Consider the following 22,811-nt stretch of genomic DNA (forward strand, 5'->3'; position numbering starts at 1 on the left):
GTATGATACATTTACATTTTAAAATTATTCTGAGGTTTGACTAATTCTAAATTTAAAGGATTGTTGTCTTTCGATGGTATTTGAGGAATTAATCTGCTCAGTTTATTTTTATTAAGTTTAACTGAGGTTAACAGTCATTATCTGTTTTAGACATTTCAAGTGGAAATAAGTCTTCCCAGGTGGCTCAGTGGTAAAGAACCCACCAGCCAGTGCAGGAGGCATGAGTTCCATTCCTGGATCAGGAAGATCCCCTGGAGGAGGGTGTGGCAACCCACTTCAGTATTCTTGCCTGGAAAATCCCAAGGACAGAGGAGCCTGACGGGCTACAGTCCTGGGGTCACAAGGAGCTGGACACGACTTAGTGACTGAGCACTCCCCAGTGAGAAGAGGACTGTCTGGGCCCACAGATGAGACCTGGTGTCTTATGCAAGCAGAGCAGGTTTCCTTCTCTGGAGTAGTCTATTTCAGGACTGATCCCATTTGAACTGGGCGGGAAGTCTCTGATCACCTTAGAAATCATAAGTGAAGCAAAATAATTTGGAGAGAAATACTGGGATTAAATTCATGCTGAGAGGTAAACGATCCTCTTTGGAGAGTAGATTTTTCTAAGTTGAAGTCTCAAGGTCCTGATGAAGTAATAGCACACAGGAACACGGAAAAGGACGTTGAGAAGGTGGGGAGAGCTTGATTTCACCCTGAGTTTATCCCTACTCCAGGTATATTTGCCAGGCCCTGTGGTCTGTCTGGACCCTGGACGAGTGCCATGCCCTGACTGCGCACAGGCAAGCACTCTGGTCCTCCTTTGAAACCAGAATTTGTATGTGATTCAAGGCTCAGGGCTTCCTCTGTCTTGCTCCCATTTCTCTTCCCTTGATCCCATGGCAGAGGTGCCAGTCCACTCACAGTTTGACTGCACTTGAGAGAAGCCTGGGTTTGGTGTATTTATTTTGTGGGAATTCACTTCTCTTTTCGATGACTCGTCACCCTGCCAAGATGCCTGCAGACTTGGCCTTTTTCCTTCTATTCAGATGCTGGAACTTCCAGTAAATTAAAGGGGAAGAATGAACATAAAACCTTTCTGTTATCAGCTTTGATTTTTGTGCCCTGTCCTTTTCATGACCTTGGAAAAGGCAGAATAAATAATACAGTGAGATATTTCAGGGGATCTGGATAAAGATCAACTGCAAAGTCAGGTGTGTGCCCAGTCACCTAAAGCGTCACTTTTAGGGCTGATGGTGTTGTAGGGAAGATATGCCAGAATCTCAGAGCACCTTCTTAGATATCCTGGGCTTGGCAGCCTCTGGTCTAGAGTCACTGGTGCAGCATTTCCTGGGAGGGGGTACCTCAGTCAGTTTATCACCAAGGATTGATCTGTACTCAGAAGTAGCAAAGATATTCCCATGATTCCCATCGACCAGGGAGAGGGTATGAGAGGTGGGACATGACAGTACTTCTTATCCGGGGGACCAGCAGGATCATGACATGTTGCTACCATCTTCTTGGTCAGTTTTTTAGTACAAAAGAATGCCTGCCCCAAGAGACTGCTGTCCTGAGCGGTGATACTAATGATCGCTCACAGATACGGAGCATGAGTATGGCGTATGTGAACCTATTTCATTCTTACAGTGAGCCTAGGAGGTAGGCACTGTTCATCACCCTCATCGTAACAGATGAGAAGAATGAGGCACAGTGTGCTTAAGTGATCTGTCAGGGCCACACAGCAAGAACGAATTGGGATTTGAACTCAAGAAGGCCGATGCCAGAGTCTGATCTCTTAACTGCCACTGACATAAGATACCGAGTAGGGTATTCTTCAGTTCAGTTCAGTTCAGTCGCTCAGTCGTGTCCTGTAGTGGCCTTTTAAAATTGAAGTACAGTTGATTTACAATATTGTGTTAGTTTCTGGTGTACAGAAAGCTGATTGTTACATATATATGTGTGTGTATGTGTACATATATATACATATAAAATAGTCTCAGTGGCTCTTAAATGAAATATTATTGTATTGGCTTCTTCTTGAAAACAAATGTTTTTTAACCTTGACTTAATTCCAAGAGTAGCAGATACTGCTCCCAGAAACACTTTAATATTCTCATTTGCCTCCAAACACTTTTCTCCTCAATCAATTTGAAGTAACTGCAGATGGAATAATCTGATGTTAAAAATTCCTTTTTGGAAAAAAATACTTTTCTGATTAAATAAATGGTAACATCAGTAAAGTAGGTAAGTTTGCTTATTGGCTGCATTTAAAATTTTTTTCAGTTTTAATGCGTTTTTTTCATCTATAATACTGACAATTAGCAGGCAGCTGCACTTAGTGTTGAAATAGCTGGAAATTCATTTAGATTTGCCTCTTTGTCAATTACGTTTTTGCTTACTCTGATAAAATGCAAGCCATTGCTTCATATTCATCGTTAGGTTCCTAGCTCCCACTTTACATACTAATTTTATGTAAAAGTCAATGCATGTTATTAGCGTCTCATTTCTCCTTCCATTATAATGATGTTTTAAATTAAATCATTTTAGTGGGAGCAGTGACAAGTATATTTGACTTGTAATTGTCTTTTGTAAGTTTGTTTGTTCTCACTTATCTCAGACTAGAAATCCTGACAATGACATATGTGAGTTTCTTTATTTATAATGGCTAATAGTCAGTTTCACTATTTAACTATTATTGTGCTTAAAAAAATGCCTAAGTTTAGCCAGCCAGGAATGAGCTGGCTCTTAGGCTGAAGTATGATTATATGAGTAAGGGTATGTGTGTGTGTTTGTGTGTGTGTGTGTGTGCGCGTGTGTATGTGTATGAGTAAGGGTGTGTGTATGCATGAATGCAGGATTGTGTATCTATTTGTGCATGTATGTTTATGTATGCACACATGCACACACATACACTTCAGGGTAGAACAGAGATGACACTCCTAATTGTTTGCTTTCAACATTGCCTTTATATGTTTGAAAAAAATCGTGATGCTCAATAAGGAAAGTTGAATTGCAGGTCTATTCCTGCAAGTGATTCAATATTGCCTCTTTCTACCCAGTTTTACAGTGTTTATATTCCACTGTAGGTGTGAGGATGTTGTAAGGATAAATGAAGGAGGAACATTTAAAACCTTTGAACTCTTAGGAGAAAGATGTAATATTATATACAACATGATACATAAATCCCAAGCACTGATTGATTGACTGTTCTTTATCTGATGCTCAAGCATCAGGGATGTGTGCTGAAGAATAGGTGCTCCCCTCCCCCACACTTTTAAATAGACTTTTATTATTAGTGCAGTTTTAAGTTGGGGGCAAAATTGAGCAGAAAGTACAGAGTTTTCCCATATCCTGGGGAACTCCCTGGTAACCTCAGCTGGTAAAGAATCCACCTGGAATGCAGGAGACCCTGGTTCAATTCCTGGGTTGGGAAGATCCCCTGGAGAAGGGAAAGGCTCCCCACTCCAGTATTCTGGCCTGGAGAATTGCATGGACTGTGGAGTCTCTGCTGCTGCTGCTGCTAAGCTGCTTCAGTCGTGTCCGACTCTGTGTGACCCCATAGACGGCAGCCCACCAGGCTCCCCCTTCCCTGGGATTCTCCAGGCAAGAACACTGGAGTGGGTTGCCATTTCCTTCTCCGATGCATGAAAGTGAAAAGTGAAAGTGAAGTCACTCAGTCGTGTCCAATTCCTAGTGACCCCATGGACTGCAGCCCACCAGGCTCCTCCATCCATGGGATTTGCCAGGCAAGAGTACTGGAGTGGGGTGCCATTTCCTTCTTCCTGTATAGTCTATGGGGTTGTAAAGAATCGGACACGACTGAGCAGCTTTCCCTTCCCATATCCCCCTGCATCCACCCATAAACAGCCTTTCCCATTATCACCAGAGGGGTATGTTTGTTACAGTCGATGAGCCTACATTGACAGGTCATTATCATCCCAAGTCCATAGTTTACACAAGGGCTCACTCTTGGTGTTGTACATTCTGTGGGTTTGGAAAAGGAATAATGATGTGTATCCATGAGTGTGGTATCATACAGGATAGTTTCACTGCCCTAAAAATCCTCTCTAATCTGCTTATTCATCCCTCCATGCCTCAATCCCTGGCATCCATTGACCTTTCTACTGTCTCAGTAACATCCTTTAATATCCTGTGTGAATGAAGAGCCAGAGTTTCCTTTAAGCAATAGGGTAGAAACACGCAAGTGTGCTGTCTTCTGGATACGAGTAAGTTAATATGTACATGACATCTGCACGTATTAGAAACAAGTCCCTGGGTTCCTGGGCTCCCAAACTGTGACATGCTGTGACATGCCCCCCACGCCCCTTCCCTCCCCCACCACACCATGGGCACAGCTTGATTCCAAATCCCCAGCCTAAGGGCTTTTCCCAAGTCCCCATCAGAATTAATCTCTCAGGAATAAACCCATACTTCACCCCAAAGTCAGGGAATCTCTCCAGTCGTGATTTCCAGGGCCCCCACCTCTCTTGGCAACTTTCCCCCGACATGTTGTTATCATCTATCAGTACTTTTCCCCTCTAATTTTCTACCTGACTCTATGCCTCTCTCTGCTCTATTTAAAGATTTTTTAAATTTAAGTTTTGAAAAACTGTAAAACATGCCTGTCTAAAATCCCCCTGTGGCCAGTAGTTAACTAGTTTTTTGAATTTCCATCCTCTCAGAGACACCAGTGTTTGTCAAGAATATGCATATCATTTGCCTATAAGTTAACGTTCCTTGCTCACATGTTGGCACTGTGCTTTACACGCTTAACCATATACCCTAACATGAGTCTAGAGCCACTGCAGTCTTTTTCCTAACCTCAGAGTATCCCTCACACAATGTGCCATTTTTTAATTTAACCAGTCTTTTAGCTATGGGCCTCTAGGTTGTATCCGAACCTTTGTTATTAGAAACAGTTTTGACGGGAATATCCTTGGATGTTAAATTTTCCACTCACGTAGGGGAATATGCTGTTGCTGCTGCTAAGTCACTTCAGTCGTGTCCGACTCTGTGTGACCCCATGGACGGCAGCCCAGCAGGCTCCCCTGTTCCTGGGATTCTCGAGGCAAGAACACTGGAGTGGGTTGCCATTTCCTTCTCCAATGTATGAAAGTGAAAAGTGAAAGGGAAGTTGCTCAGTCGTGTCTGTCTCTTCGCGACCCCATGGACTGCAGCCCACCAGGCTCCTCTGTCCATGGGATTTTCCAGGCAAGAGTACTGGAGTGGGGTCCCATCGCCTCCTCCAATATCCGGAATAGGGAAGTCTACAGGGACAGAAAGTAGATGCACAGGCTCAATTCCTAGAAGTAACATGGCTGGAGAGAGAAGTACAGGCATTAAATGTTTAAGAGCTATTGGAAAATTTCTCTTCATAGAAGTGGTACCAGTTTGTCCTCCCTATTAGTAATGTATGAGAGTGGCTGTTTTCCTATGAGACAGTGTGTTACCAAATGTTTTGTCATTTGCCAATCTGTTAAGAAAAGCATGTACCCTCTTATAGTTTTAAATTTCATCTTTCCCTGTCTATTTTTTTCTCCATAGCTTTTGTCCATTTTTTCTACCAGGTTGGGGTCTTTTGTTTTTATCTAATTGACTTCTAGAATTTTTTTTTATTTTTAAGATATTAGCCCTTTGTGATACTAATTTCAAGTATGTGTTTTTCCAGATTGTCCTGTAGTGATTTTGTTTATTGTGGGTTTTTTTTTGTGGGGGGGGCAGATTTAACAAAATTATATAATCAAAATGGATCAGTCTTTTCATTTATGGCTTGAATTTCATGCTTCTTGTCCTCTGGATTCAGATTATAAGATTGTTGCTCTCCTTTTCTTCTAATGTTTTTATGTTTTCATTAAAAATATTCTCATGGAAGTTGTATTAGTATACTATTTGAAGAAAGGCTTCAGTTTTACTTTTTGCAGGATGCCTGCCTCATTTTTAAGAGTTTTAGTTTTGAAATTAATTTGGACTCAATAGAAGTGTCACGGAGATGGCAGGTCAGCATATACCCTTGACCCAGCTTCCCACGAGGGACCATCTTGCACAGCCAAGGCACAATTATCAAAGTAAAAACTAACTTGAGAACAATCCTGGCAACTAAACTATGGGCTTTATTTGGCTTTCATTAGTTTCTCCATTGGCCTTTTGTTGTTGCCGTTTCAGAATCACACATTGCATTTATCTTTATTATTTTTTTTTTGAAAAATCTTAAAATTTTTTTTTACTGGAGTATAGTTGCTTTACCGTGCTGTGTTAGTTTCTGCTGTGCAGCAAAGTGAGTCAGCTCCATGTTCACACATATCCCCTCTTTTTTGAGTTTCCAAACATTGCGTTTAGCTATCCTGCCTCCTCCATCTCCTCCAAGCTCCGGCAGTTCTTAAGTTTCTGTCCTTAATGACTTGACAGTTGGAAGAGTACTGGTCAGTTATTTTGTAAAGTGTCCCTCAACTTGGGGGTATTTACCTGGCGTTTAGGTTGAAGTTACACATTTGTGGCAAGGATGCCCCAGAAGTGAAGCTGTGTCCTCCTTGGGGCATCGTTTCAGGAGTGCATGACGTGGCCTTGCCTTGTTGCTGGTGAGGTTAATCTGTTGGTTAAGGAGTGTCTGCCAGTTATTTTCACTCTAAAGTTACTCTTTTCCTCTTTGTAATTAATAAATATTTTGAGGAGGAACTTTGTGGCTTTTAAAATAACTTTTGCCTCTGAATGTTGGTGTTTCTTGCTGGGTTTTGTCTGTACCAATGATTATTAAGGTGTTCAAAGAGTGACTTTCTGTTTCCCTCTCGACTTGCCTCACCTTTAAACACTTCCTTCACTTTCCTGTCTTTGCATTATCTGCTGTGACATCATCAATTCCATCATTTTTACCACTCTTTTAAGGCCAGTTAGGAGAAGGCAATGGCACCCCGCTCCAGTACTCTTGCCTGGAAAATCCCATGGACGGAAGAGCCTGGTGGGCTGCAGTCCATGGGGTCGCAAAGAGTCGGACACGACTGAGCGACTTCACTTTTCACTTTCATGCATTGGAGAAGGAAATGGCAACCCACTCCAGTGTTCTTGCCTGGAGAATCCCAGGGACAGAGGAGCCTGGTGGGCTGCCGTCTATGGGGTCACACAGAGTCGGACACGACAAGCGACTTAGCAGCAGCAGCAGCAGTCCCAGATCAGACCTTTCTTCATCACTTCAGTTACCTGGATATATTCACCCTCTTTGTGGTGGTTCTGTAGCTATGTCCTGCCGGATTTTTTGCAACCCCATTGACTGCAGCACGCCAGGCTTCCCTGTCCTTCACTGTCTCCCAGCGTTTGTTCAGACTCATGTCTGTTGAGTCGATGATGCCATCCAACCATCTCATCCTCTGTCGTCTCCTTCTCCTGCCTTCAGTCTTTCCCAGCATCAGGGTCTTTTCCAGTGCGTCGGCTCTGCGTTAGGTGGCCCTCTCATCCTGAGTCCTTTCATCTTGTCACATACAGATGTAATCCCATTCTTTAAGATTATTCAGAATCGCACCTTCTTCTCATCTCTGGATCCTGTTAAATGGTGTCACCATCTGACTCAACATCACCCTTGGCTTCTCCTTTTCTTCATCCCACAGATCCAAGCTGTCGCCATTTACTGTTCATCCTTAAGACGCCTCTTCAGTTTGCTTGTTCCTTTTTTACCACCATTATTATATTTTTGAGTTCTCAATACTGTTTTTAAAATGTACTTTTTTTTTTAACTGATGGAGTAACACATTTTTATGCAGTGAGCATTATAGAAAGCTTTGGAAGATGCAGAAGTTTTTTAAAAAGTAAGTAATAACTCCTCATATTCCTGCCACTGACTTCTGTCATCTCTTCCCTGTACTGTTAGGCCCCTAAGCTAAAAGCATACACCGTAGTTTTTCTTTTTCAGTTTGTTTTCTCTTTTCTTTTGATAGCATCTGCATTTGCCCCTGCTTTCCATTACTATTACAACCTCTGTTTTTTCTTGGAGAATAATTGCTTTACAGTGTTAGTTTCTGCTGTACAACAGAGTGAATCACACACACACACACACACACACACACACACACACACACTCACACACACGCACACACATATCCCCTCTCTCTTGAGCCTCCCTCCCACCCCTCTATCCGAACCCTCTGGGTCATCACAGAGCCTGGAGCTGAGTTCCCTATGCTATACAGCAGCGTCCTGCTGGCTATCTCTTTTACACATGGTTGTGTGCGTATGTTAATCCTAATCTCCCAGTTTGCCCCTCCCTCCCATTTCCCCTCTGTGTCCACGTCCTTTCTCTGTGTCTGCGCCTCTATTCCTGCCCTGTAGACAGGTTTATCGGTATCATTTCCCTAGATTCCACATGTATGCGTTCATATACAATATTTGGTTCTCTCTTCCTGACTGACTTCACTCTGTATGAGTCTCTAATTCTATCTGCACCTCTGCAAATGACCCAATTTTGTGCACTTTTATGGCTGAGAAATATTGCACTGTATGTAGGTACCACATCTTCTTTATCCATCTTAGGCGAGGTCCTTTAGGACACGTGTCCCACACAGCAGGCTTCAAGCCAGTTTTCTTGCCGAGACGCCAGGCTACAGGCGAAGCATTTTCTGTCGCACTTTGCTTCGTGTCCACAGAGGATACAGCCCACGATCTTTATCATGTTTCTCTCTGTGGCTCCTGAGCTTCTGTCTGTTCTGGCCTGTCTCCCGTGACCCACTGATCTGGGCTCCGCTGCTCTCTTTCCTCCTGCTCCCCCACCTCTGGGCCTCCCCACTCTTGGTGAGGACGGCACTGGTGGGTGCCCTCCTGTGGGTGCACGGCCGTGCCATGGTTAAGCTGGGAGTGGCCCTGAGCAAACTGCCTTGCTCCTTGTGCGTCCGTGCGCCCTGGGAGAAGAGGTCTATTCGTTCTTAGCTCATCGAGTCATGGTGAGGATTGCAGGTCGCATCGCATGGGTTTCAGCAGGATCTGCTGATGGCAAACACTCAACCTGTTCTGCTATTAGCATCTCCCCGCTCGACCCCTCAGCCAGCAGACCTGCAAGTCTCTCACAGTCTGAACAATCCTTGGCTTCGTCCTGCTTACCTCTCAACCACAAGCTCTCCTCCATAGGGAATATTTGCATTTGCTGTCTCTACTTCCTCAACTTCCAGTCATACCTCAGCTCCTTAGTTAGCATCATTACACTTACTTGTCTTGTATCGGTGTTTCTGGACATCAGGGAGCTTGTTGGAGGCCTCGGTGTTAGCATGGTAGTGGCAAGAATGCAATAAATATCACTGAAAAAAAGAGGAAAGAGAGGCCGAATGGATGAATAAATGAGTGAGAGCAACCTGGCATCACTGCCCAGCTGAAGTGGCCGTTAGGAGGCCACACATGGCTTCCTCGTGGCCCGGCCGGTGGTCTGTTAGGAAACTTCGTTTTCTCCGCTGTTGCTGGAGCGTCAGATGCTGATGTCTGGGTCCCTCCCATCCGCGTCCTCACCTCCCCCTTACTCGCCATGGCCCCAGGTATCTGATCTCTCAGCTCCCTTCAACGGCCCCTCCGTCTCTGGGTGCTCTCTCAGTGCTGACGTTGCCCTGGACTTCACCCTGGCCAGCTGGGTGGGGTCTCTCTGAACATTTTCTTTAGTTCCCATAACTGCAGCTACCCCATGCATCCCCTTCTCATACCCTGGATCTATATTTTTAACTTCTTGCTGGAAAATCTCCAACCAGTTGGCTCCTAGGAACTTCACGTTCGATTTGTGCACAACCAAATTCATTTTATTCCTTACCGTCTAACCCAGACGTGTTTCCCTTCTCATTTGATCTATTGTAATATATGGAGAGTTGGCCAAAATAGAAGTTTCAGTGGCATCAATTCAGTGTTATCTTTGACTCTATTCCCATGAGGCTAGCATCCAGTCACTTGCCAATTCTTCAATTATAAGTTGATTCTGTCTGCTAAGTACTCCTCATAGCAGCCGTTCCTCTCTGTTCCTAATGGGGATGTGTAAAGTTTAGCTCTCCAGCTTCTTGCTTGGGCTATTAGAATAACTTTCTAACAGGCATCTTGACTTCTATCTTCCCATGTCCTGCTTGCAGCCCTGCCTTCACAGGACAGCCAGTGTGGTCTTTCTAAAAAGCTGGGTCTGGGGGACTTTCTGGAGGTCCAGTGGTTAGGACTTGGCCTTCCAGTCCAGGCGTGCAGGTTCTATCCCTGATAGAACATAAACAACAGAACCAATATCGTAACAAATTCAGTAAAGACTTTAAAATAAAATAAATAAAATAAAATAAAACCTCAATTCTGATCATGCATAAAAACTTTGGTGCTATAGCCTACTGCAGTCGTAGCCTAACTTGTTTGTCCCTGGAATGATTTTTATAGTTTTTGAGAAAGACAGGTTAATATCCAACAGACGATCCCCTTTACTGTACTGTTCAGCAGAGCGTATTATTATTTTATTTTTATCTGAAGTGCTGTCTTCTGCTAATGAGAATCTCACCCTCACTTCCAGGGCCAGCATGAATTCCATTTTTTCTTTATTGATCACACAGTGGGAAGTGGGAAATGATTTCTTTCTCTTCTGGATTAGGGTTGCCTGGACCACTTCTTTACCAATTATCACTTATTGTCTTGTGGTGGAATCTTTTCATATGCACATCTTGCTCGCAAAGCTCTTTGAAGATAAGGTTATGACTTAAAATTCTTTTCAGGTATTATGCCCATCATTGAGAATTTAGGAGGTTGCTTAAATTTTTTTTGATGTCATGGCTAATGCTGCTTGGATTTGTTGCAGTGTTGCTATTTGTTGCTCTGTTATTTACTTAGGAAAAAGTTTTAGCGATGTGAATATTTTCATGGTTCCAAATATAGTTTGCCATGTTGCTTTCCAAAAGGGTTGATATCAATTTATAGTGTCCCTAGTGGCATTTTCTATATTTTGTTTTTATTCTTTGTCATATATTTTAGTACCTAGTATTTTTGTAAATTATAAAAGGCTGTGCATACCATATTAACCCACTGTTGTATGATAGGTCATCCGTTTGTTTCCCTTTTTATTTTAGCTTCTCTAGTTTTCAGTTATATCAGTATTAAATTAAAAAATGTGTCCCTCAGTTTTTCCTTTATGTTATATTTTTTGCTGCTTTATATTTGAGGAGTTGACATTTTCCATAGACCTGATATACACATTCACATTTTATTTTCAGTAAGCTTATCTTTATGTACTACCATATTATGAAAGACTTCCATGGAAGAATGGTCTGTAAGTGCCTTTGGGAATCTTTTCTCTTGCCTTTGATAGCTCCGTCAAAATCATCTTCTTAAACCAGCACCTTCCAGATAGATTATGAAATGTTTTTGTGTACATCTGAGATAGGTTTATAAAATATAATATCCAGAAGGTACTTTATGATATTTTATTTCATAAATTATGTATTTCATGTAATTTAACTCAGTTCAGCTTTGGAGATTTCAATATACAGTTGAATCTGTCCCAGATTTTACTGTAACTCACAATAGTGAATTTTAATTTCCAGAGTTTTCAATAAGGAAGTTTTTACTCTGGAAAAATGGCATGCGTTACCCAAAGCCCTCACTTAAGATACTTTTGAACATGCCACATTCGAAAGTGGCATCCTAAAGGAGGTGGCAAGCAGCTTCAATAATGTGAAAAATGAAGATTAGGTCATTTTCAGACTGAGGTCGAGTGATGTCATAGTTGAAATTTACAAGTCTCAACCCTGAGCCTGTGAAAAACCTCTACCAATAAGGAAAAACAGGGCAAACATCTAGTATCTCCTAATATGGACTCTTACGGAGAAAGACCTTCCTAGCTGACTTCATAGGTCTGGTTACCCATATTACTGTAAGTTGTCCATAATGACTTTGAGAATTTCTCTTATGTGCAAATTCTTTAATCTTATAATGGGAGCCAGTGGCCAAGCAGCATTAACTTTGCAGATGTTTTACTAATAAATTTTGTTAGAGAAAATTTATTTCCATACTTTAAAGAATAGCAAAATATAATAATTTTAAAACGCATGTGTGATTTTTTTTTTTTTGAAAACAAACAATGACTCTTTGGTACTTTTGCAATAATCTAATATGCTTACACAGAAATTATTCTCTTTTCCAAGGTCCGAAAATACTTAAGACTTTCCAGGAAAGGTTACTGTGTTCTGATATTTTAGGAGTTATTGGTCAGATCCAAACATAATTTAATGCTTCATTTCCTTACCTTTTTTTTGCTTAACTGTTATTTTCTTTCTTTCTTTGGTTAACAGAAAATATTTGTTCTTTGGGCCTTTAAAAATACCATAGCTGTTCAGATGGATGCTGCTTCTGCAGTTCCCTTATGTTTATCACCAAATACTGAGTAGAGTTCTCTGTACTACACAGTAGGTCCTTGTTGGTTGTTCGTTTTATATATAGTAAAAGGTCAGTTTTCATTCCAATCCCAAAGAAAGGCAATGCCAAAGAATGCTCAAACTACCACACAATTGCACTCATCTCACATGCTAGTAAAGTAACGCTCAAAATTCTCCAAGCCAGGCTTCAGCAATATGTGAACTGTGAACTTCCTGATGTTCAAGCTGGTTTTAGAAAAGGCAGAGGAACCAGAGATCAAATTGCCAACATCCGTTGGATCATGGAAAAAGCAAGAGAGTTCCAGAAAAATATCTATTTCTGCTTTATTGACTATGCCAAAGCCTTTTACTGTTTGGATCACAATAAACTATGGAAAATTCTGAAAGAGATGGGAATACCTGCCTCTTGAGGAATCTGTATGCAGGTCAGGAAGCAACAGTTAGAACTGGACATGGAACAACAGACTGGTTCCAAATAGGAAAAGGAGTACGTCAAGGCTGTATATTGTCACCCTGCTTCTTTAACTTATATGCAGAGTACATCATGAGAAACGCTGGGCTGGAAGAAGCACAAGCTGGACTCAAGATTGCCGGGAGCCTTATCAATAACCTTAGATATGCAGAAACACCACTCTTAAGGCAGAAAGTGAAGAGGAACTGAAAGCCTCTTGATGAAAGTGAAAGAGGAGAGTGAAAAAGTTGGCTTAAAGCTCAACATTCAGAAAACTAAGATCATGGCATCCGGTCCCATCACTCCATGGGAAATAGATGGGGAAACAGTGGAAACAGTGTCAGACTTTATCTTTGGGGGCTCCAAAATCACTGCAGATGGTGACTGCAGCCATGCAATTAAAAGACGCTTACTCCTTGGAAGGAAAGTTATGACCAACCTAGATAGCATATTCGAAAGCAGAGACATTACTTTGCCGACTAAGGTCTGTCTAGTCAAGGCTATGGTTTTTCCAGTAGTCATGTATGGATGTGAGAGTTGGACTGTGAAGAAGGCTGAGCCCTGAAGAATTGATGCTTTTGAACTGTGGTGTTGGAGAAGACTCTTGAGAGTCCCTTGGACTACAAGGAGATCCAGCCAGTCCATTCTGAAGGAGATCAGCCCTGGGATTTCTTTGGAAGGAATGATGCTAAAGCTGAAGCTCCAGTACTTTGGCCACCTCATGCGAAGAGCTGACTCATTGGAAAAGACTCTGATGCTGGGAGGGATTGGGGGCAGGAGGAGAAGGGGACGACCGAGGATGAGATGGCTGGATGGCATCACTGACTCGATGGACGTGAGTCTGAGTGAACTCCGGGAGATGGTGATGGACAGGGAGGCCTGGCGTGCTGCAATTCATGGGGTCGCAAAGAGTCGGACATGACTGAGCGACTGAACCGAACTGAACTGAATGTGTGTATGTTGATGTTCACTCTTGCCGCCTCCTGTTTGACCACTTCTAATTTACCTTGATTCATGGACCTAACATTCCAGGTTCCTATGCAATAATGCTCTTTATAGCCTCGGACTTTACTTCCATCACCAGTCACATCCACACCTAGGCGCTGTTTTTGCTTTGGCTCTGTCTCTTCATTCTTTCTGGAGTTATTTTCGCACTTTTCTCCAGTAGCGTGTTTGGTACGTACCAACTTGGGAAGTTCCTCTTTCAGTGTCCTGTCTTTTTGCCTTTTCATACTGTTCTGTCTTTTTGCCTTTTCATACTGTTCATGGGCTTCTCAAGGCAAGAATACTGAAGTGGTTTGCCATTCCCTCTCCAGTGGACCACATTTTGTCAGAACTCTCCACCATGACCAGTCTGTCTTGGGTGGCCCTACAAGACATGGCTCATAGTTTCGTTGAGTTAGACAAGGCTGTGGTCCATCTAATCAGTTTGACAAGTTTTCTGTGATTGTGGTTTCCTTTCTGTCCATTCTCTGATGGATAAGGATAAGAGGCTTATGGAAACCGGGAGAGACTGACTGAGGGGGACACTGGGTCTGATGGGTGGGGCCATGCTCAGTAAATCTTTAATCCAATTTTCTGGTGATGGGCGGAGCTATGTTCCCTCCCTGTTGTTTGACCTCAGACCCAACTATGTTGGAGGTGATGAAGACAATGGTGACCTCCTTCAAAAGGTCCCATGAGGGCACTGCTACACTCAGCGCCCCCGACCCTGCAGCAGGCCACTGCCAACCCATGCCTCCACCAGAGACTCCTGTATACTCACAGGCAAGTCTAGGTCAGTCTCTTGTGGGGTCACTGCTCTTATATCTACTACTGTGGGCAAGAGTCTCTTAGAAGAAATGGAGTGGCCCTCATAGTCAACAAAAGAGTCCAAAATGCAGTACTTGGGTGCAGTCTCAAAAATGACAGAATGATCTGTTCATGTCCGAGGCAAACCATTCAGTATCACAGTAATCCAAGTCTGTGTCCCAACCAGTAATGCCAAAGAAGCTGACTTTGAATGGTTCTGTTATGACCTACAAGACCTTCTAGAACTAACACCAAAAAAAGATCTTTTTCATCATAGGGGACTGGAATGCAAAATTAGGAGGTCAAGAAACACCTGGAGTAACAGGCAAGTTTGGTCTTGGAGTACAGAATGAAGAAGGGCAAAGGCTAATAGAGTTTTGCCAAGAGAACCCACTGGTCATAGCAAAGACCTCTTCCAACAACACAAGAGAAGATTCTACACATGGACATCACCAGATGGTCAATACCAATATCAAATTGATTTTGCAGCCAAAGATGGAGAAGCTCTATACAGTCAGCAAAAACAAGACTGGGAGCTGACTGTGGCTCAGATCATGAACTCCTTGTTATGCAATTCATACTTAAATTGAAGAAAGTAGGGAAAACCACTAGACCATTCAGGTATGACCTGAATCAAATCCCTTATGATTATACAGTGGGAGTGACAATAGATTCAAGGGATTAGATCTGATAGACAGAGTGCCTGAAGAACTATGGACGGAGGTTCCTGACATTGTACAGGAGACAGGGATCAAAGACCATCCCCAAGAAAAAGAAATGCAAAAAGGCCAAATGGTTGTCTGAGGAAGGCCTCACAAATAGCTGAGAAAAGAAGAGAAGTGAAAGGCAAAGGAGAAAAGGAAAGATACACCCATCTGAATGCAGAGTTCCAAAGAATAGCAAGGAGAGATAAGAAAGCCTTCCTCAGTGATCAATGCAAAGAAATAGAGGAAAACAATAGAATGGGAAAGACTAGAGATCTCTTCAAGAAAATTAGAGATACCAAGGGAACATTTCATGCAAAGATGGGCTCAATAAAGGACAGAAATGGTATGGACCTAACAGAAGTAGAAGGTATTAAGAAGAGGTGGCAAGAATACATGGAAGAACTGCTCAAAAAAGAGCTTCATGATCCAGATAACCACGATGGTACGATCGCTCACCTAGAGCCAGACATCCTGGAATGTGAAGTCAAGTGGGCCTTAGGAAGTATCACTACAAACAAAGCTAGTGAAAGTGATGGAATTCCAGTTGAGCTATTTCATATCCTAAAAGATGATGCTATGAAAGTGTTGCACTCAATATGCCAGCAAATTTGGAAACCTCAGCAGTGGCCACAGGACTGGAAAAGGTCAGTTTTCATTGCAATCCCAAAGAAAGGCAATGCCAATGAATGGTCAAACTATTGCACAGTTGCACTCATCCTACACGCTAGCAAAGTAATGCTCAAAATTCTCCAAGTCTGACTTCAACAGTACGTGAACTATGAACTTCCAGATATTCAAGCTGGATTTGGAAAAGGCAGATGAACCAGAGATCAAATTGCCAACATCACAGAAAAAGCAAGAGAATTCCAGAAAAACGTGTACTTCTGCTTTATTGATTTTCAAAGCCTTTGACTGTGTGGATCACAACAAACTGTGGAAAATTCTGAAAGAGATGGGAATACCAGACCACCTGACCTGCCTCCTGAGAAATCTGTATTCAGGTCAAGAAGCAATAGCTAGAACTGGACATAGAACAACAGGTGGTTCCAAATTGGGAAGGATGTACATGAAAGCTGTATATTGTCACCCTGCTTATTTAGCTTCTATGCAGAGTACATCGTGCAAAATACCAGGCTGGATGAAGCACAAGCTGGAATCAGGATTGCCGGGAGAAATATCAATAACCTCAGATACGCAGATGGTACCATCCTTATGGCAGAAAGTGAAGAGGAACTGAAAAGCCTCTTGATGAAATGAAAGAGGAGAGTGAAAAAGCTTGCCTAAAACTCAACATTCAAAAAACAGATCATGGAATCTGGTCCCATCACTTCATGGCAAATAGATGAGGAAAATAGAAACAGTGAGAGACTTTATTTTTGGGGGCTCCAAAATCACTGCAGATGGTGACTGCACCATGAAATTAAAAGACACTTGCTCCTTGGAAGAAAAGCTATGACTAACCTAGACAGCATGTTAATAAGCAGAGACGTTATTACTTTGCCATCAAAGGTCCATCTAGTCAAAGCTATGGTTTTTCCAGTAGTCATGTATGAATGTGAGAGTTGGACTATAAAGAAAACTGAGGGCCAAAGAATTAATGCTTTTGAACTGTGGTGTTGGAGAAGATTCTTGAGAGTCCCTTGGACTGCAAGGAAATCAAACCAGTCAATCCTAAAGGAAATCAGTCCTGAATATTTATTGGAAGGACTGATGCTAAAGCTGAAGCTCCAATACTTTGGCCACCTGATGCGAAGAACTGACTCATTAGAGAAGACCCTGATGCCGGGAAAGATTGAAGGTGGGAGGAGAAGGGGACAACAGAGGATGAGATGGTTCTATAGCATCACCAACTTGATGGACATGAGTTTGAGCAAGGTCCAGGAGTTAGTGATGGACAGGGAAGCCTGGCGTGCTGCAGTCCATGTGATCGCTAAGAGTTAGACACAACTGAGCCCCTGAACTGAATGTGTGTATGTGTTAATCCCAAACTCCTAATTTAGCCCTCCCTACCTCTTTCTGCCTTGATAATAACAAGTTTCTTTTTGATATCTGTGCTTCTATTTCTGTTTTGTATTTAACTTCATTTGTATCTTTTTTTTTTTTTTTTTTAGATTTCATATATAAGTGGTATGATATGATATGTGTCTTTTTCTCTCTGGGGCTTTTCTGGTGGCTCACCTACCTGCAGTGCAGGAGACCCAGGTTTGATCCCTGACTCAGAAAGATTCCCTGGAGAAGGAAATGGCTACCCACTCCAATTTTCTTCCTGGAAAATTCCTTGGCCACAGGAGCCTGGCAGGCTACAGTCTGTGGGGCCACAAAGAGTTGGTCGTGACTCAGCAACTAACATTTTGTCTCTCTGGCTTACTTAGTGTGATAATCTCTATGTCCATTCATGTCGCTGCAGATAGCATTATTTCATTCTTTTGGGTAAATATACTACATTTGTTTTAATTCATTCATCTGTTGATGGACATTTAGTTTGCTTCCTTGTCTTGGCTGTTGTAAATGGTGCTGCCACTATCGTTGAGGTGTATGTATCCCATTCCTGGGATACAGTCAGAGAAAACCATAATTCAAAAAGATACATACACCCCAATATCTTGCTATTTTTGAATGGCCTTTAACACACATACCTTATGTTAGGTCTTAAACTAAAGCTGTTGATGATTCTGTAATCAAGAAATATAATCTTGACTCTATTCCCAGTTAAGGAAGAGATTAAACCCTGGCTATCCAAAGCCATTTAATCAAATCAAGACTGTTTTGCCTATTCAGAACCATTGCATTTGTTAATTTCCCATTATCAATGATATTAATACATTAATTAAAAAGCTTTTTTTTTTTAATACAAAATCAGAAGGCACACTCAAACTTAATTTAACTGCATTGTGACAGAGGCTATGTCTTCTATTGGGGAGAAGTTTGGAGTTATGATTAAAATAAAAGGAGCCAAAATGAGAGTCAAGGAAATTTAATATAAATCTATTTGTATAATGTAATGGAAGCTTATTAATACACAGAAACCCATCTTGGCATTTCCTGGATTCCTGAATCGTGAAATAGATTCTAAATGGCATCGCTGGATACTGTGTGACTTTGAGTTTGGTGCTCACTCCTTTCCCTCCCTTTAGCTGTCACTTTCTTCTTTCGTCTTTGTTCTTGTCTCACACACTTTCCCAAGATTTTATTCCAGTCTTTGATGAGCCAGAGAAGCCCCAGAGTGACAGCACCGGTTAAACACAAGTTTCCTCTCAATGTTGTTACTTGAACCAAGCCAACATTACTTTCTTTAAAATTTTTTTTGTTTTACAATGTTGTGTTGGTTTCCTCCATAAAGCAGCGCAAAGCAGCCATAGTTTTACATACATCCTGTCCTTCCCTAGCCTCCCTCCTCTCCCCCTTCCTGTCCTTCTAGGTCGTCAGAGACTGGGCTCCCTGTGCTCTACAGCAGCTTCTCACCAGCCGTCCATCTTACACCTGAGAGTGTGTGTGTCGATGCTACTGTCTCCATTCACCCCACTGTCTCCCTCCCGGACAAATCCATTCTCTGCATCTGCATCTGCCTTCCTTCAGCATTACCTTCTCAAAGTTGCCATGCTTTCAGAAATTTTCCAAGTGCTTTAAGAAGGTGTAAAAAAAAAAAGTATTTCTCTTTCAAAACATCCATTCCATACTATTATGTGAATACTTTAAAATTCCTCCCTTTTAACATTTTTTTATCCTAAAGTTAAAAATTATCCTTTGGTGAAATGTAAACCATTCCATGTTTTTGTTTTGATTTTTTTTTTTTTTTAATTTGACTGCACTGTATGGTATGTGGTATCTTAGTTCCCCTGGCGGGGATCAAACCTGTAGCCCCTGCATTGGAAGAGCAGAGTCCTAACCACTGGACCACCAAGGAAGTCCTCTTTTGTTTTGATTTTAATTATTAGCTTAATACATGAACCTACAAACAATCAGATAATTTCATATCTCCAATTAGCACAGAATTCTTGCAAAGACTGATTTTGTAAGCTGAGGCCTGTGTGCCTTGTTGGGGTACCCTTGGGGCATCCTCACACTGAGATGGCTCGCAGGCTGTGTCTACTGGTGACCATAGCAACAACGAACACCGTACAGTATAAGACCTGCTTCCTGCACAGTCAGTGTAGCGCAGCCTCGGGTGATCTCACTTGTGTAGCAGTCTTGCATTTGAGGTCACTTTGACCTTTCCTATCTAACTTGATTGTCACTAAAACCTGGTGAGATGAAAGTGGCCACTAGCATAGCCTTCACCTGCCTGGTGGACAGGTTCCCGCTGAGAAGACTAGGGGACGCACATGCCCGAGTCACATGCTGGGAGGCCAGGTCCCCAGCCTAGAGTTCCAGTTCCCTTCCCAGCGTGACATTCACGGTGTCTCTCCACCAAGCCTGCAGAAACAGTGCTCTTGTTGCAGCCTCCATGGAGGTGGTGTTGATAGCCACGTCATTGTTGTTTTAGTTGCTAAGTTGTGTCCGACTCTTTGTGCCCCCATGAGCTGTAGTCAGCCAGGTTCCTCTGTCCATGAGATTTCCCAGGTAAGAATACTGGACTGGTTTACCATCTCCTTCTCCATGATATCCACATAGATTTTGAGAAGAGCATAGTTGGAGCCAGTAACAATCGACTCAGTGACTGCTGCTGCTGCTGCTAAGTCGCTTCAGTTGTGTCCGACTCTGTGCAACCCCAGAGACAGCAGCCCCCCAGGCTCCCCCGGCCCTGAGATTCTCCAGGCAAGAACACTGGAGGGGGTTCCCATATCCTTCTCTAATACATGAAAGTGAAAAGTGAAAGTGAAGTCGCATCAGTCATGTCTGACTCTTAGTGACCCCATGGACTGCAGCCCACCAGGCTCCCCCATCCCTGGGATTCTCCAGGCAAGAACGCTGGAGTGGGTTGCCATTGCCTTCTCCAGTGCTCAGTGGCTAGAAACGTGGTTTACTAAATTTGTACTATTTGTACCACTACTAGTGAGACATAATGCATAAACACATATTGGAGCAAAGTAAATGTTTGATAACATGCATAATTGTGCTTTTCTATTTTTGAAACACTGGTTCAGTTATTTTTACGTGAATACCTATTCCATGGCCTTGGATGCTTGCACTGTTAATTTAAAAATAGGACAAGGATTTAGATAAAAGTAAATGGGCTGTGTAGGATTAGTCCTAGCTTACTTTACCTGCAATTATGAAGGCTTTTTAGCATTTTTACATATTCCCAGGTACAAAGACTTATCCAGAAAAAAGGCCATTTTAATTTCAAAATGCTTTGACCTAAGTTTATGAAAATATATGTAGAATTAGTCATTTTATAATTTGGTCATTGCTTGGTATGTGTGTTAACTTTTTATGTGATCCATATCTATTTAATAGTCTGAGTGTCCATAGTTCTTTTATTCATTAAGCAAACATCGGGTACCCCAAGGTGCCAGGCACTGGTCTGTCCTGTGTGCTGTGTATATATTAGCAGACAAGGCAGTAGAAGACCCTGCCAAAAAAAAAAAAAAAGTTTGAGTATCTTCATTAAACGAGTCTCTGTTAAGGAATAATTTTTAATAAAAATTTAACTTTATACATTTATTTTTTCAGCTTTGTTGGGTTATGATTGACAAAATTGTAAGATATATACAGTGTACCTTATGACAGTTTTACACATGTGTGTGTGTATATATATATATCAATTATATATACACACATATGTGCATATATATATATATGAAGGATTCCTCCTATCTAATTGACACATTCGTCACCTCAAATATTTTTCTTAGTGTGAACTTTGAAGTTCTATTCTCTTATTGAATTTTGATTGTATTATACGGTGTTGAGGCTTCCCTGGTAGCTCACCTGGTAAAGAATCCACCCACAATGCAGGAGACCCCGATTCGATTCCTGGGTCAGGAAGATCCGTTGGAGGAAGAATAGGCTACCCACTCCAGTGTTCTTGAGCTTTCCTGATGCCTTGGCTGCTAAAGAATCCACCTGCAGTGCAGGAGACCTGGGTTCGATCCCCGGGCTGGGAAAATCCCCTGGAGAAGGGAACGGCTACCCACTCCAGTATTCTGGCCTGGAGAATTCCATGGACTGTATAGTCCGTGGGTTTGCAAAGTGTTATCAAGTGCAGTCACCATGCTGTACGTTAGATCCTCAGATCTTTTTCATCTTCTATAATTATTTTAAAATCACTTTATAAAGCTTGTATGTTGACCACCCTCAAAATGTTTTATCTGTAAACAAGTATGACATGTGTGTGGATCACTGCGCATGGCTCTGTGAAGATGGAAGAAAAGGAACGGAGATGTTCTGCTTGTTATTGGAATTTTACTTAACTTTACAAAATGTTAAGCAAACACTCCCATCAAACTTATAAATTACACAGCTATTTTTAGAAGCAGTTTTCTGATCCATTTTCTGTTTTTAAATGATCTCAGGTGGCAAATGTCGGTTCCTCTGATTTTGACGCTTTCTCCTAATATAAATTTACCTAAATCCCCCCAAATACTTTCTATCTTGAATTCAATTTCATGTGTCTCCAAGGTCTATTCAACATCGATATTTCTGTCACCAAACTGAAGATGAAGAGAGGGAGAAAAGATAATTTCTCCCCCTTGAATACCAATCTGTTGCTGACTGAGCTAGATTAGAAGTCAGAAATCCTTTTTCATTAATTATTAATCATGCTCCCATTGTTTAAAAAGTCCCAAGTCATGATCACTTCCAAGTATCAAGAGAACAGGAAAATTCAGAGTGGGACAAAGGGAAAGAGTTTAGCTGAGTGTAAATTTCAATATGTCCCTCTCCTCCTTAGGAGAGAGTTATGTGTGTGGCTCAATCGAACCCTTCAAGAAGCTGGAATACACCAAGAACGTGAACCCCAACTGGTCGGTGAATGTCAAGACCACCTCGGCTTCGCGGGCGGTGTCCTCTCTGGCCACTGCCAAAGGGAGCCCTTCGGAGGTGCGGGAGAATAAGGATTTCATTCGGCCCAAGCTGGTCACCATCATCAGAAGTGGGGTGAAGCCACGGAAAGCCGTCCGGATTCTCCTCAACAAGAAGACCGCTCACTCCTTTGAGCAGGTTCTTACCGACATCACTGACGCCATCAAGCTGGACTCGGGAGTCGTGAAACGTCTCTACACCCTGGATGGGAAGCAGGTAAGTGGTGGTGGGGGGGCGACAGTGGTATGGCCTTGACTTTATGGGCAAGAACCAGGGAGTTGGGGGGTTTCTGTGGCATCGAGTGGGGACTCGAGATGTACATTCTACTGATATTGATGGGCTTGAGTCATCTAGTCAGCAGATACATAGCTGTTGTCCTCCAGCCAGTTCAAGGATAGAGTTAACACAGGATTACCTTAGTAATCAAGTACAAATATAGACCTCCGAAGCTTAAATGGTTACTCAGAGATTTCTACTTTTCCTATTATTAATTGCTTAACTTGGTGGTGCTTTCTCAGCCATCTGTGTTCAGTTCGGTGTGTAGTCATGTCTTTATCATCACTGCGAGTA

The 22,811-nt window shown here is 42.2% G+C and overlaps 1 protein-coding gene across 1 annotated transcript in view; it reads left to right on the forward strand.

Moving 5' to 3' along the window:
• The window catches only part of DCLK1 (doublecortin like kinase 1), a 343,943-nt gene that overhangs the window by 7,000 nt on the left and 314,132 nt on the right, over positions 1 to 22,811 (forward strand). Inside the window, exon 3 of the mRNA XM_052650125.1 lies at positions 22,111 to 22,457. Coding sequence (XP_052506085.1) covers positions 22,111 to 22,457 — 347 coding nt within the window. The remainder of the gene's footprint in view (positions 1 to 22,110; positions 22,458 to 22,811) is intronic.

This window comes from Budorcas taxicolor, chromosome 12 (assembly GCF_023091745.1).
Source record: "Budorcas taxicolor isolate Tak-1 chromosome 12, Takin1.1, whole genome shotgun sequence".
Classification (NCBI taxonomy): Eukaryota; Metazoa; Chordata; class Mammalia; order Artiodactyla; family Bovidae; genus Budorcas; species Budorcas taxicolor.